We start from the raw sequence: 14,550 nt of genomic DNA, 5'->3' as shown, positions 1-14,550 counted from the left end.
AACGTCTGATAACTTTGAGTATCCCTGGTTTCGGAGAAACATATTGGCTCCCCCTAGTCAGAAGGGTATATTTTGATGGCAGAGCTTCAGTTTGTGAGACCATAGCACATCATCTTTTCTCAGCTGCAGTCATTCATCAGGCTTGGAGTTCAATTTAGAGATAAAATTCAAAGGAAAGTTTCAAATTTGTGTTTATTTCAACAAGTAATTTTCATAGTTGTAATTTCTGATTTTTATATGGAAATAAAATTTCAGATTTTGTTATGCCCTCGTTTTCAAAATATTGTTTATATTCTAGTATCTCTATTTGGGGATATCACACTTGCCTCCTAGTTCTAAACCACTCAATAGGCAAATCCATTACTAGACTTTGCAATGCCATAGTACATGTATCCACCTCAAGAGTAAAATTATTTCATCTACCTCCACTACCTCTTTAACACAGTCATAAATATCACACCATGCTACAACCTAAGATTAAGCAAGAGTGTCTCATGTCATCAAATGACACACTTTGATAGATTTCATTATCTTACAATGACTAGAGACAATGACCAAACCACTCATCTCCCCATTGATATTTAATTTAATTTAATTCTTGTGTTTTAACATTTTTCTTATACATGTATTATGGCAATTGCTACTACTTTCTTTAAAGCTTTATGATTAATAGTGGGCAAGAGATGTCATAAACAATCTCTTGTGTTAAATATACTTCTTATAATATCCAGTCCCATTGACCATTTTTACTCATTGAAGACCATCAATATATTTTCTTCTGCTCCCCAGGATTGTGCAGCCAGACACCTCATTGGATCTAGAGGACTCTGATAGCAAGCCAGCACCACTGTCGCCACCCTCACCATCAGCTATCAAACTCGAGCATACTCGACATCATCAATCTCCAGCCATGGACTTATTCACTTAGTCTTCTACATCACCAAGGCCTTTGATCCAGTTATATACATGTTTACGAGGTTGTTCTATTGTTGTATCCTTCCTTCATTTTATCCTAGATTTAGCTTTGGCATTTTCTAGGAGTTGCATTTGCACTCACACATTGTACTCGTACTGGATGTACCTTTTAGTCCCAATGACCTACTTTTGTGGTCATTTGTTGGACATTAATAAAATTAATTAATTAATTAAACAACTTAATTAATTAACAAAAATTAATTAAATAATAATTAATTAATTAATTAAAAAAAATTAATAAATAAATAAAATCCTGAATATTAACAAACTAATTGGATAATGGTCGACCTAATTTCTTAGATTAATTCTTTCATAACCTATATATATACCCTAAATTATAGCTCATGGATACATCATTAATATCTTTAGAATATTTATTGACACATCCCCTAATGATGGACTCACTTTGTAGTCCGAAACGTTGGGTTCATAAAACTCTATAACAGGTCATTCCTCCTTTATTTAAAATTAATAAAATTATCTTATCTTATCTGTTGGTTCTTTCTTTCTTGTTATATGTGCATGGATAGGCTATGAAGGCCAATGGCCCATGTCCAGGAAAATGGCAACTCAAATTCTCAAAAAAATTCTCATGTAACAAATGTCTGCTCTAGATGCATAAAGGTGCTGTCATAACTAGTAAGTTTGCCCTCGTAGCCAGCACAATCACAAAGAATCAATGGAGCACCTATCAAGTTATCATCAAAAACAAGATCTCCATACACAATCTTCAAAACACCATCCAAAATTTAACGTTTCCTTAAGACAAGCTTTTACCTTGTTTGACACAATAGATCATCCCCACATAACATGAAGGGACGCATTCACACAGCAGTGAAATTTGATTCAGCCAAAATTCACATGACAGCCCTGCGGGCTATTTCTTTGCTTAACAATGATATGATATTAAGCAATGTTGCATTAATCGTTATCGGGATTAAATCGGCGCAGGGAAAAAATGGAAAAAATAGGAATTATCGGAAAAAAACGGGAAATAATTGTTTGGTACAAAAATATTCATTTTTTTCAATTTTTTTAATATCTAAACCATCTACAACATAAAATAAATACATTGACACATAAATATGATAAAAAAAACTAATATATAAGATGTTTAATATCATTTCTAGCGCTAAAATCACACATAACATTGAATCATGTCCTGAATAGTAAGTCCTGACTCCTGAGTCCCAACTCAGCCTCAAAATATCAAGTATCAACAAAAAATATGATAATGTATCTCATCATGTCATAATGTCATATACAATAAAATGAAGAAAATAACTAAAGTCTAATCCTATTGATTTCCTCTGTCCCTCTTGCAAGAAAATGCCACAGCTTTCCCTTTCCCTCTAGATGTAGACACTGGTGCTGGTGGAGTTGGCAGTGGAGTCTGCTATGCTCTAGAAGCTGAAGAACTAGAAGTAGGAGCTACAGGAGGTAGACCACGTCCTCTACTGGTGGCAGGGGTAGCCCAGGAAGGTGGTGTCACCTGGAAACATTACAATCTCCCAATCCTGAAATCCTGAAAAACTGATAAGTCTGCTGGATTTTGAATGAAATCTAAAATTATACTTTCTCCATATGAAATCCAATGAGGTCGGAACCACTCTCAAACATCCTGAGTCATTTCATGGTAATGTTAAAAAATTAAGTAAAAGGATGACATTTTCATCCTTTTACTTTAAGAATTTAACATTACCATGAATAGCATATCAATACTAGGGCCTAGACTTGATCATTAAGCTGCCCCACTCAAAAATTATTTGTTTCTTTCAAAAAAAATTGCATTTCAAACATTTAGCATCCCTTAAAAAACCAAAAAAAAACATTATAAAACCTCGCTGCCATCTGTCGCGACCCCCGACGATTTTTTAAGTTTTCATCGAGATTTTTTCATTTTTATCGCGATTTTTTCATAATATCGCGATTTTTTCAATAAAAATCGGCAAAAAAAATCCGGCAATTTTTTCGTTTAATTATCGCGATTTTTTCATTTTATTGCGATTTTATCGCGATTTTCACAACACTGATATTAAGTAATCAAGAACTTGCAAGCCACAAAGTTTAGACACTCATCATCCAAACATTATCTGAAGAATGAGGCTCTCAAATATTAATCTGACCAAACAAACCTAAAGTTTAAAACTTCAGTATCATGAAATAAGAATTTTATCCATATGCAAGAAAAAAATGTAAGTGGACTATCTAATGTGCTCAGCAAATTCTGTAGTCAGAAGTTAATGCTGCAAATTGCACTGAACATGGGAAAAAAGAACAAAACTCAACTTTAAGAGCAATAGAGATCCAAGCAATAAATGAATAAGGCTAGACCCAGAATCAATCATTAAGAATTATGGTAATTAAAACTATCAAATGTGAAGAGTTTCTAAAGTCGTTTTACATACCCAAGCTTTTCTGACTTTCCTACTATTGAATAGGGTAAACAGGTTTATGAAAATGCAACAAACTAGACCTAGGCCCTTCTACACCCAATTGGCACCCATTTGGGTGTTAATGAAATATAGGGGTGACTACTGTTAAATCATATCAATAGGCATACTTTTACCAAATATATTAAAAAAATTATCATAGAATATATGGAACATGTTTGAGATGAATATACCCAATGCATCAGAATTTCAACAATGTGGTCTAATAGGGAACTCCATTTCATGTTTTTATACTCAGCATTTGTTGATGATATGCTTAATATATGTAAGACACTCGTTGGACTTGTATCATTGTTGGAACTATGAGACATGAAGACAGATTTTTCAGTTTTCTTCATTAGATGGTAGAAAAAATGGAAGATCGCCTTATAAAAATAAAAATCATTCACCTATCGAAAATAAGCAAGCAAACAAAGGGTCATTACAGTACAAAGAAAGACAAGGTGTACCTCTTGTACACAAACAGTGCCTGTAGGACCTCTATACCTGTTAACGTCCCAACAAGGAGGAAGAACACATTCATTTTCCACAATAAAAACCTGAGATACTCAATGAAGCCATCATTGGATGAAGTAGATCTTATGATTTACCTAGAATATTATTTGAATTAAATTCAACCAAGTGCCTATATAGTCCTGCCACAAGCCAGATTGCCAATTGATTACCAAGGACATATGTAGAAAAACGTAGTTCTCTACTCAATGCTCATTGCCCAGATCTGGTATACTGGGGAAACACCAAATCAAAAAGCATAGACCATACTTCATTCAAATCCTTAGCATTACTAAAATAGCTGAATGCATTAGAGTGATTGCTTGGACAGACTGCTCAAATTCATCATGTGCCAATGGGGGCATTTGAAGAATTGCCAGTTCTTATCTAGTGGGTGTCGCAATGGTGCCATAGAGGTTCTTAAAAAACCCTGCATTGCTGAATTTTTTAAAAAATGGCATCTAAAAATAAAAACCAAGTCACCAGAACCAAAGCCCTTCCACTGAAGGAAAGCAAGGTGGAGTATGATGCAGCAAATGTACTGATTGAGTGACAGGATGAATATCACCTACAGTAGATTTCAAAAAATATCCAAGTACCTGAATATGGTTTTCAATGCCCTCATTTAAACAGATATTTTTTCAAGTTACGTGGTGGGCTGTGATCAAATTCTTGGCAAAAGATTCTAGATTTTGAATTAAATCAAACTGAAACTTCACTCCTTGCCAGGACTAATGTTATTCACTTGACCATAGCCTACTGCTACTGCGTCTCAAATCAGAGAAATTACCTATATCTCCTTATCTGATGTGAATATCAAACAACTCAGACATATGCTGCCAGCCATATTCTGAGTATGACATGAAAAATTGAAAATGTATATTTTTCTTCGTTGCTGTTGGAGGGAGGCGGTTGAGAGCGGGGGTTGAAATTAATTGAATTCAGACTTTTTAGTTTTGCTATTTCGTGTTTCAGACACTTTATTACTGAGTGAGAATATTTCCATATGTCAATTTGTTGACACTTTTGCGGGGTCATCAATTTTTTGGGGGAATGTTGCTTTAAGAAATGCCCCGAGATCAAGGGCTGCACTGCATGATGCAGACTTCTCTTGATTTATGGCAGGTCCGAAGGGCATCTGTTCTGCCAAAAGCACCCAGAACTTGCACCTAGCTTCGTCGCCTTTTTAACCATTGAAGTTGGGTGGGGCAGACCATAGAGAGAATGGACCCTGGTCGACGGCTTAATACCCTGTTGACCTCACCATCTTAGCAAGGCCCCGTTGGTGAAGGGAGTCATGAATTGAATTTAACTATTCATTCTTCCATTCTGTCATTTCGTTAATTTTCCAATTATGGCAACTATACAGTCACAACTTTAGCGCTACAGGAAACATAGCAAATCACACAATTTAAAAATAATAATAAAATTATGCAAATTGAAACACAGGTTTGCAACAACATTTTGAATGCTTAGCGTTCACAAAACCATATCGCATAAATGTTGAGAAAAAAATCAAATGTTTTTAGCCCTAAATGTAGTCCGGTCTGGTCAACACAAACGTTGGCTCATTTGACGATTTATGTGGTTTTTATACAGTCACAAAAAGAATGCAAGAAATAAGGAGGCTAGCAAGAAAAACGACCGTATTTGCTTACAGTGCTACTATGAATGAAACTGCTTTCCAGCGGCATAGAATTTTGAATTTACGGACTGGCGTCTGTCAGTTACGGGCTTTTTTGTTTCAGAAATCCAAAAGAAAGGCAAATCCTGCTTCAAGAAGAGGGACGACCAGCTAGTGAAATTCTGCATTTTACTAAAACGCATCCTGAAATGCTACTTAAAGGGTGAAAAGAAAAAAGAAAAACCCTAATTACCACTGCAGAAAGTTTGAGAATGGATAAATATTCGTGAAATGGGAGCAAAATCTTAGTTATAGCAAAAATTAAAAATAAAAGAATATGTATATGCTCAAAGCATGCATTATCGTGATATAAGAACGTATAGATTAGAATAAACTTTTAAAAAATTAACAGGAAGAGGTGAACAGGGAATTGTTGAAATCAAAAGCCGAATGAAGTCAAAGGCGAGGCGAAATAACAATTTAACCGGGGTTTCATGTGGAAAAATCACCGGCAAACCCGCGTGCAAACTAAATGCACTTGAAAATTGACAGCAAACGCATAAAATTACCTCTGGAAGCGGAAAAATACACATAATCCGAGCAAAATGAAAAACATCAAAGGACTTTTAGGGTCCTGTGCGATTTGAAACATTGACCTGCTAATAATCCCTGATAATTCAAACTTCTGGCATGAAAGGGCCGTGCACAGGAAAGCAGCCAAATATGGATTAGAAAAAAAGTGCGGGATTTGATTTTAGTCAAGCGCTACTCACAATGAAGCCATGGCGCCTGAAGGTTCCTCCAACCTCGCGCAGCGTTGTGTTTGATTTGAAACATTTTTCTCGAAATCTGACCCCTCTCTGCCAACTTTGTGAGAAACATATATCGCTGTAGAATTGGTAACGAGAAGAATGAAGTACCAGGGTTACAGCACGACTGGCCTGTCTTAAAAATTCAAAGGTGAAATGTGAGCGTGACCTGTTATTATTAATTATTAAAAATGTTTGGATGGTAGTTCTGTATTTCCACATAACCTTTTGCGTGACGTAGCCCTGATGGCGTGGCGATTACATGACGCGTAAAGCGCGCTATAATATTTGGCTTGTGTTTTCTTTTCATTTGGCGTGGCATTACCATTATGGCGATTATACCAGTGTTATATTTTCTTCCGGTATCTGATTTTGCGTTGAGGGAACAGTATGCTAGTTCGTTGTGGTTTTGGTTTGATCATTATTATAAAGCATATTTTTTAATCTAAATTTAGACATTAAATTGTATTTAAATTTTAAAATATTTTAATATTTAAATTAACTCTTTCTTCTTCTTTTTCACAGGACAGAAAGTACAATATTTCGTTGTGGTTTTGGTTCGATGATTATTATAAAGCATGTGTTTTAATCTAAATTTAGATATTAAATTGTATATAAATATTAAAATATTTAAATTAATTATTTCTTTTTATTTGAGGAAAGAAATTAGTCTTTCTCTTAGCCTAAGGGTCAGAGTGAGGTTGTTGATACCACACTAACCTATATGTATATTCACTTGAGAGTTTATAAGATACAAAGTCAATACAACAATATTCATAGACAAGAATTTATTACAACAATCTCATCATCTCACTAGCTGAGATTTAAATATGGGTGGGTGAGATAACAGTGATTCCACCTAACCACTTGAGATAACCCCAATTGGAAAATTCATTGTTTTATTTATATTTTATTAATACAGCGTTCGCAAGAGCAGAAGGGGTAATCTTCACTTCAGCCCGATGAATACAGAGAGATTAAGTTTGCTTGGGGATTATGCATCCTAACAAATAGCCATGTTCAATCTCTAGCTATTTGGAAAAGATTAAAATTAACTATTAACAGAGGTATATGGAGAGTGTTGGTCCTTGGAGATTTAATGTTAGTAACAAGGCAAGTCACCAAAATAAAGTGTGGGGAAAGATCGGCCATCTGTGCAATATTGCAAACAATCGCCTTACAGCTAAGGAAATTTGAGGAAATGGAATTGTACCATATCTATAGGCATTTGAATATAGAAGTGGACAAACTAGCCAATAAAGGAGCAATTGTTACGCAAGGAATAATGGAACTAGATCAATCCAATAAAATATTATTCATTATCCCATGAGTAGCATAAAAAATAAATTGGATTAGAAAAGTGGTAAACCTGGCCAGCAACCTCGCAAGGAATAAAAAAGAAAATTTTGGAGGGCCCACCAAACGTGATGGCTTAGGTGTCAAACACCTTGTATATGGCTTGCCCCAAGGCAATCAATGGTCTTTAATCACGCATGGAGCTCATGTGTACAATGCCCATCATGTCAAGTATCGAAGGGCGAGATAATATGCCACATGGAAGAGAGGAGGAGCGTTGCTTAAGCAGTTTGTGAACAACCATCATCCGCCATTAATCCACAACTTACAGTCCCACATAGTGGTTTTGAATGTAGATCATTTCAGTCCAATCTGTGAAATAATTCCCTTGGCAAAAGTACAATGCTCTCGTGATATTTGGTCCTGGATATGTGTGGGAATTAAATATCGGCGTAGACACTGCCACCTCAAGCTTCAAGTTCAACCTATATATATTAAATTGGCCTCTGAGAGTGCAATGCCAGACTCAACGGATTTTTGGTTCACCATTTGGATTGGGGCAATGAGTTCAAAGTAGAAGGAGTTGGCATTGCTTGAGATGTATTCAGAACACGACCAGGAGAGATTGTGTCTAGTGATAAACAATTTGTCAAGGGCAATTGTACAGTTTATGGAGTCGATGAACAAAAGGATGGAAATGGAAGAGAATGAAAAGGACGTAAAGTTTTGGTTGTTGGAAAAGAAATGTGATTGGTTGCAGAGTAAAATGGACAAGAAGTTGGCAATCATGGAGGCAGAGATTTTATTAATGGAGCTTAAAGTCAATGGAATGGTGTCTCTCTCCAGTAGTAAGTCTGAGTTCAAGCTCAATGAATGGGAGGCTGACAAAGGCCAACAATATCCAGAGGTATGAGGTTCAACTGAGCAGGAAGAACAAACACACACCACGCGCGGAGGAAAACTTGGGCACAACATCAGAAGCTAGGTCATCTAGTGCACACTAAATTTCAATGTTCTGAAAAATTGTTTTGTAAATATCCTCTATTTTTAGGAGCTTTTGTAGAATTTATGGTAGATTTCAATGTAGAATTGTAGTTAAGAGAACACACAAAGGAAAGAAAAACCTGTTATGGATGTACTGGAATAGTGAAGCCTCTAAGAACATTGAAAAATGTAAAAGGTGTTGGCCTTGTTACCAATTTTTTTTAATGCAAAATGATAATCATTTCCTTAAGTTGTGTGTGTGTATATATATATATATATATATATATATATATATATATATGTATATATGTATATATGTATATATGTATATGTATATATATATGTATATATATGTATATATATGTATATATGTGTATATACATATATATACATATATATACATATATGTATACATATATATATATACATATATACATATATATACATATATATACATATATATATACATATACATATATACATATATACATATATACATATATATATATATATATATATATATATATTCAATTTTATTACATTGATTAAAATGTTAATTTTTAATATATTTTAAATAAATAAATATTGCTTGTGCATGTGGAAGGAGCATACATAAGCACCTAGAAGTTATAATGGTAGCAATTGGATTTGACCTTGTGTCATGTGAGTACAAGACCAGCCCAGTTGCCAATCCTATAGATACAAAAAATAATAATTATTTTACATAAAACATTTACATCACATCATAAAAACACTACAGCACATCACAACACAAGCTCTTGTAATTCTTGCTTATTTCTACTAAGAAAAAGGCACCAGTCCTCCTAGAATTATTGTAGATGAAAATCCACACCACACAAAGCCATGCGATTTTTTTTACGATGCATCTAGTGACACAAGAAATAGGAGTGGAGGTGATTTTGTTCTCTTTCTATCTGCTACACATTTTTTTCATGCAAAAATGGGATTCGGTCCAGGAACAAACAATCAAGTGGAATTAATGGCATGTAGAAAATTATTGGTTTATGCAAAATAAAAAGCATGTACTCAGCTTCAAGATTATGGAGACTTAATGCTTGTAATAAACTAGCCAAATAAATCTCAGGCATGCATAAATTTACCTTTAGCACCCATCCTAGAAGGTTTATGGAGGATCAAGCACTCATTCCACTTCTTTGAATTTTCTCATATTTATAGGGAGTGAAATGGGATGGTTGGTAGGCTCTCCAAAGCAAGTTTGACTATGGAACAAGGTATTTGGCACATACATGAGCAATATGAAGATTCCTCCTATGAGTTCTATCATAGGCCATGCATAGAACAAACTAAAAGGACCTAATCTTTTTGTTGAACACTTCACATAGAATGATATATTGATACCTATAGTTCACACGCGAGTTTATTTCAAAGAAGGGTGAAAACAGTTTGTTTCACCAATTTTTGATGTAATATGAACAATGTATTTTATTATCATCTCATGACTCAACTAAAACATGTATGAGGGGGGAGTAAGCTAGCTTACAACATGGATTCTCAAATTTGTCTTTTTCTTAGAATTCACGTGATGGTGTTGAAAATTAAAGTTTTTTATGAAAAAATATCATAAAAACAAAAAATATTACATAGTTGGAATAAACTTACAAAAATTATTATTATAAACTAAAAAATAATAAAATGTAATAGATGATAAAAGAAAGTTGCAAAAAAAATTGTATGTCTCTAAATTTATATTATAAGTAGTATAGATCCATTTTAAATTTGGATTCACTGAATCTTTAAAAAGATCCAAATTCTTAAAATGTAAACAATTTCTTTTAATATAGAATTTCAAAAAAATATTTACATTCATAAAAATAATTATCTTTTAAACATTTCATAAATTCAAAAATTAAAAAATTAAAATGAATTTAAACTACTTCCTTATAACTTTATTTATATCATGTATAAATTTCACATCTCTTTATCTATAGAAATATTCTTATTTTATGATCATGTTGATAATCTCATTTTCTATTGAATGATTTTAATGGATGTCAACTCATGAATAGAGAATAAGTGTTTTCTCGGTTTTCTGAAAAAATGCTCAATTTACCCGATTTGTTGGCAATACTGAGGGAAGAACCTGAACTAGGGTTTTGAGTTAGGGTTTTGTCGCTAGTCACCATGGTGGGGCACGGAGGAGGGAGTTCAGCTCCCTCCTACAGACAAGTGGTTGCGGACAGGAGCAAGGGAACTGGATCGCATAGCTTCAAGAAACCAACGGAGGTGGCCTCAAAGGCTACGAATACAGAAAAAGCGGAAAATATCAGACCTCAGGGACAGGAGGAGAATCATGAGGAAGCTAGTAAGGAGAAGAGGACGGAGGTTAGCAGTCAGAAAGTTGCTCCTATGAGTAAAACAAGGGTCTGTAAACCCAAGTCAACCACTATTCCTTGGGTCGTTTTAAGTGATCCAACGCTACAGGTGCATAGAGATCACATGGCGAAATATGCGGTTATCTGCAAATTTATGGGGATTTGGCTGATAGAGAAGGCCCTGCAAGCATGGATAAGGAACCACTGGAAATCAAAGGGGGAAATCAACCTTCACCTTGGGTCCAAGGGTTTCTTCACAGTGGTGTTCACAAGATTAGAGGATAAAGATAGGGTGTTCGAGGGAGGACCCTATTTTTACACTTCTACAGGCCTTTACATGCGACCATGGGTGATGAACTTTGTCTCGGAACGAGAAACTTTCACATCGGTACCAGTATGGATAAGACTCTACTCCCTTCCTTTAGATTATTGGTTGCTTAAGTCTCTAGAGGCTATCGGTAACAAGCTAGGGCATTTTATAAAGATCTTTGATGCTACTTTAAGAGGCAAATATACCTCCTTCGCTCGGATATGTGTGGAAATGGACTTATCTGGGGCACTTTCGGAAGAAATCATTTTAGAGGTGTATGACGAGGAATGGGTGCAGGCGGTGGACTATGAACACGTCCCATTTAGGTGCCGTAAGTGCCATGAACACAGGCACCTATACAGGGACTGCCCATTGAACAAGCTAGAGAGCAAGATGAAAGACACTACAGGCAAAGATCCCGAGGGTTTTACTAAGGTGGGGGGTAAAGGGAAAGGAGGCAAGTGGTACCAAAAGAAAATTAATGAAGACGGACAACCAAGCCACAATAGTTTCAAGATATTAGAAGAAGAAGTTGGAAACAACGGGACAAACCAGGAATCAGAGAATATTCCCACTGAGAAGGAAAGGGATGCCAATATGGAGGATATACCAGAGAACAACAAACAAAAGGATGATATGCCGAGCATGATGGAGCTCAGTAGGGACCATGAGATGACCCCAAGTAAGGCTGGAACAGGAGACCATGAACTGTAGGAGATTCTATAGAGGGAGAATTTAAATCTAGAAAAGTTTATGGAGCAAAGAATCACTAAAGGGGTAGACTCTCTACCAGAAGAGGAGTTAGACAGAGTTCAACAGCTCTTCCTCTGGAGATCACAAATGAAGGGTTATGGAGTCAAAAGAAACCATGATAGCCAGGAGAACAGAGGGTTGAAAATGATGGAGGATACACTGATATATTCTTCCAAGAACCCGGGTAAGAAAAGAGGAAGAAAAAAACATAATGAGTTGTTGACAGAATGTGGGAAACTTATGATCAACTCAAGTAAGATGAGGGATCTTACTAGTTACTCCTTTACAAACCTTTCTTAATGAAGCTTACAACCTAGAACATTAGGGGTCTAGGAAGTAAAAGGAAACAAAGAAATCTTAGTAGTAGAATAAAAGAAGAAAAACCTGATATGGTTTTTATTTAGGAAACAAAATGTTCGATGGACAAGATCAGAGAGATACACAGCAAATGGTTAATCAAGTATGAGTATCTAGAGGTTAAAGTTGACAACTCGGCAGGTGGGATTCTTACGCTATGGGATCCTCAGAAACTTGGAATCATGGATGTTGAAGCTTCTAGGAATTATCTATCGCTGGTGATTCAACCTTTGGGTGATAAGGAGATCTACATGATCACTAATGTATATGGTCCTCAAAAACTAGAAGACAAACTTAAGCTTCTCACCTCACTTGAGGAGCTGAGAGAGAGATATCTTGATGTGCCCTGGATTCTGGTAGGGGATTTCAATATGATCGGATCTCTTACAGAGAAAAAAGACGGTATCAGAAAACTAGGCAGAGACTCCAATGCCTTCCATAACTTCATGAATAACATGGGACTAGTGGACACTGAAACAGTAAATGGCACTTTTACTTGGAACAATAAGAGGGGAGGGGTTTCTCAAGTCACCTCTAAACTAGATAGATTCATAATCTCATAGGACCTCCTTCTAACAGGCCTTGATGTGTCAGCTTTAATCCTTCCCTTAGGAGGCTCGGACCACTGGCCTATCCAACTTGAAGCTACTTTTATGGGTACACAGAGGAACAAACCTTTTAGGTTTGAAAATATCTGGCTCTCTCACCCTGACTTTACCAACAATATTGACAAATGGTGGAAGGAAGATATTCCCATTCAAGGCACTAAAATGTTCATGTAATAACAGAGACTTAAACACATCAAATCTAGGCTTAAAGATTGGAACGCAAAAGAGTTTGGTAATATTTTTAAAGCCAAAAAAGAAGTTGAGCAGAAACTCCAGGGGATTAATCAGATCATCATCACAAAAGGTTTTACCGAGGAACGGAAAATTCAGGCTGACTCTCTTTAAAACGAATGGGAAGACCGGTGCATGCAAGAGGAGATTTTTGGAGACAGAAATCGAGGGTGTAGTGGATTAGAGAAGGAGAAAGAAACACAAAGTTTTTTCATAGATCAACCTTGGATCACAGATTACATAATAGAATTTTTAAAAACTTAAAGATTCTCAAGGGAAAGAGCTCGTCTCTCATAAAGAAATGGAATTTTTCCTAGTTCAACACTTCCTTAGCATAGCAAAGGAGCCTCTCATCGACAGATCTCGGTTCATTAACAACTTCACAAAGTTCATTCCTAAGCTTGTAACCAGGGAAGACAACCACAATCTTTACAAGCCAGTGTCTGAAGAGGAAGTCAATGAAGTTATCAATGAGATGCAAAATGGGAAAGCTCCTAGCCCTGATGGTTTCAATGTGGACTTCTTCAAAGCTTGTTGGAAAACAGTCAAACAAGATATCCTAGACGTTATGGAGGACTCTAGAAGATCCAAAATTGTCCTGAAGGCTCTTAATGCCTCTTTCATAGCTTTGATTTCGAACCAGGAAAAGGTTATGACTCCGGACAGATTTAGACCCATAGCCTTATGTAATGTGGTGTACAAAATTATTTCCAAAGTGATCGCTAACAGACTCAAGCCCCTTCTTCCTACTCTCGTCTCAGAGGAGCAAACTAGATTTGTGGAAGGGAGACAGATTCTCAACATCATTATACAAGCTCACGAGGTGGTACACTCTCTTAAGAGTAATAAGCAAGTTGGTATGATCATGCAGCTTGACCTAGCGAAATCTTATGATAAGCTAAGCTGGTCTTACATTAGGGCAGTGCTAAGATCTTATGGCTTTGACTAGAACTAGATAAGATGGGTTATGGCCCTTGTATCCACAACTAACTTCTCCATTTTGCTTAACGGCTCTCCCTCTAGAACCTTTAAGCCTTACAGGGGTCTCAAACAGGGGGATCCGATCTCCCCCTTCCTCTTTGTTCTCATGATGGAAGGGCTAGGAAGAGCGATCAAAATGGAAAATGTTGAAGGAAGAATCCAGGGTCTGAAACTTACCTTGAAGGGTGATGCTTCTACTCATCAACAATTTGTGGATGACACAATGCTGCAGGGCATTTCCACAGTCAGGGAACCCAGAGCTTTCAAACAAATTTTGAACGACTTTGCTTTAGCCGCTGGTACAAAGGTAAGCCTTAACATGT

At 36.0% G+C, this 14,550-nt stretch overlaps 1 protein-coding gene across 6 annotated transcripts in view; it reads right to left on the bottom strand.

Annotated features, from left to right (window-relative positions):
• The window catches only part of LOC149195987 (uncharacterized), a 132,567-nt gene extending 126,049 nt beyond the window's left edge, over positions 1 to 6,518 (bottom strand). For 2 of the 6 annotated variants that reach the window (XM_089405453.1, XM_089405452.1), the window contains exon 1: positions 6,318 to 6,517. Coding sequence is in view for 1 of the 6 variants with exons in the window: in XM_089405452.1 (XP_089261578.1) it covers positions 6,318 to 6,328 (11 nt within the window). In the remaining 5 variants the exon portion in view is untranslated. Of the gene's footprint in view, positions 1 to 5,578; positions 5,694 to 6,317 lie in introns of those variants that run through there. The other 4 variants (XM_089405456.1, XM_089405455.1, XM_089405454.1 and 1 more) reach the window with 4 other exon arrangements.
• Positions 6,519 to 14,550: the final 8,032 nt, after the last annotated feature.

Source organism: Pinus tabuliformis, chromosome 2_2 (genome assembly GCF_031772625.1).
Source record: "Pinus tabuliformis cultivar Carrire ecotype Pingquan chromosome 2_2, CPIR1, whole genome shotgun sequence".
Taxonomy (NCBI): domain Eukaryota; kingdom Viridiplantae; phylum Streptophyta; class Pinopsida; order Pinales; family Pinaceae; genus Pinus; species Pinus tabuliformis.
This window is presented reverse-complemented; position numbering and strand designations above follow the sequence as displayed.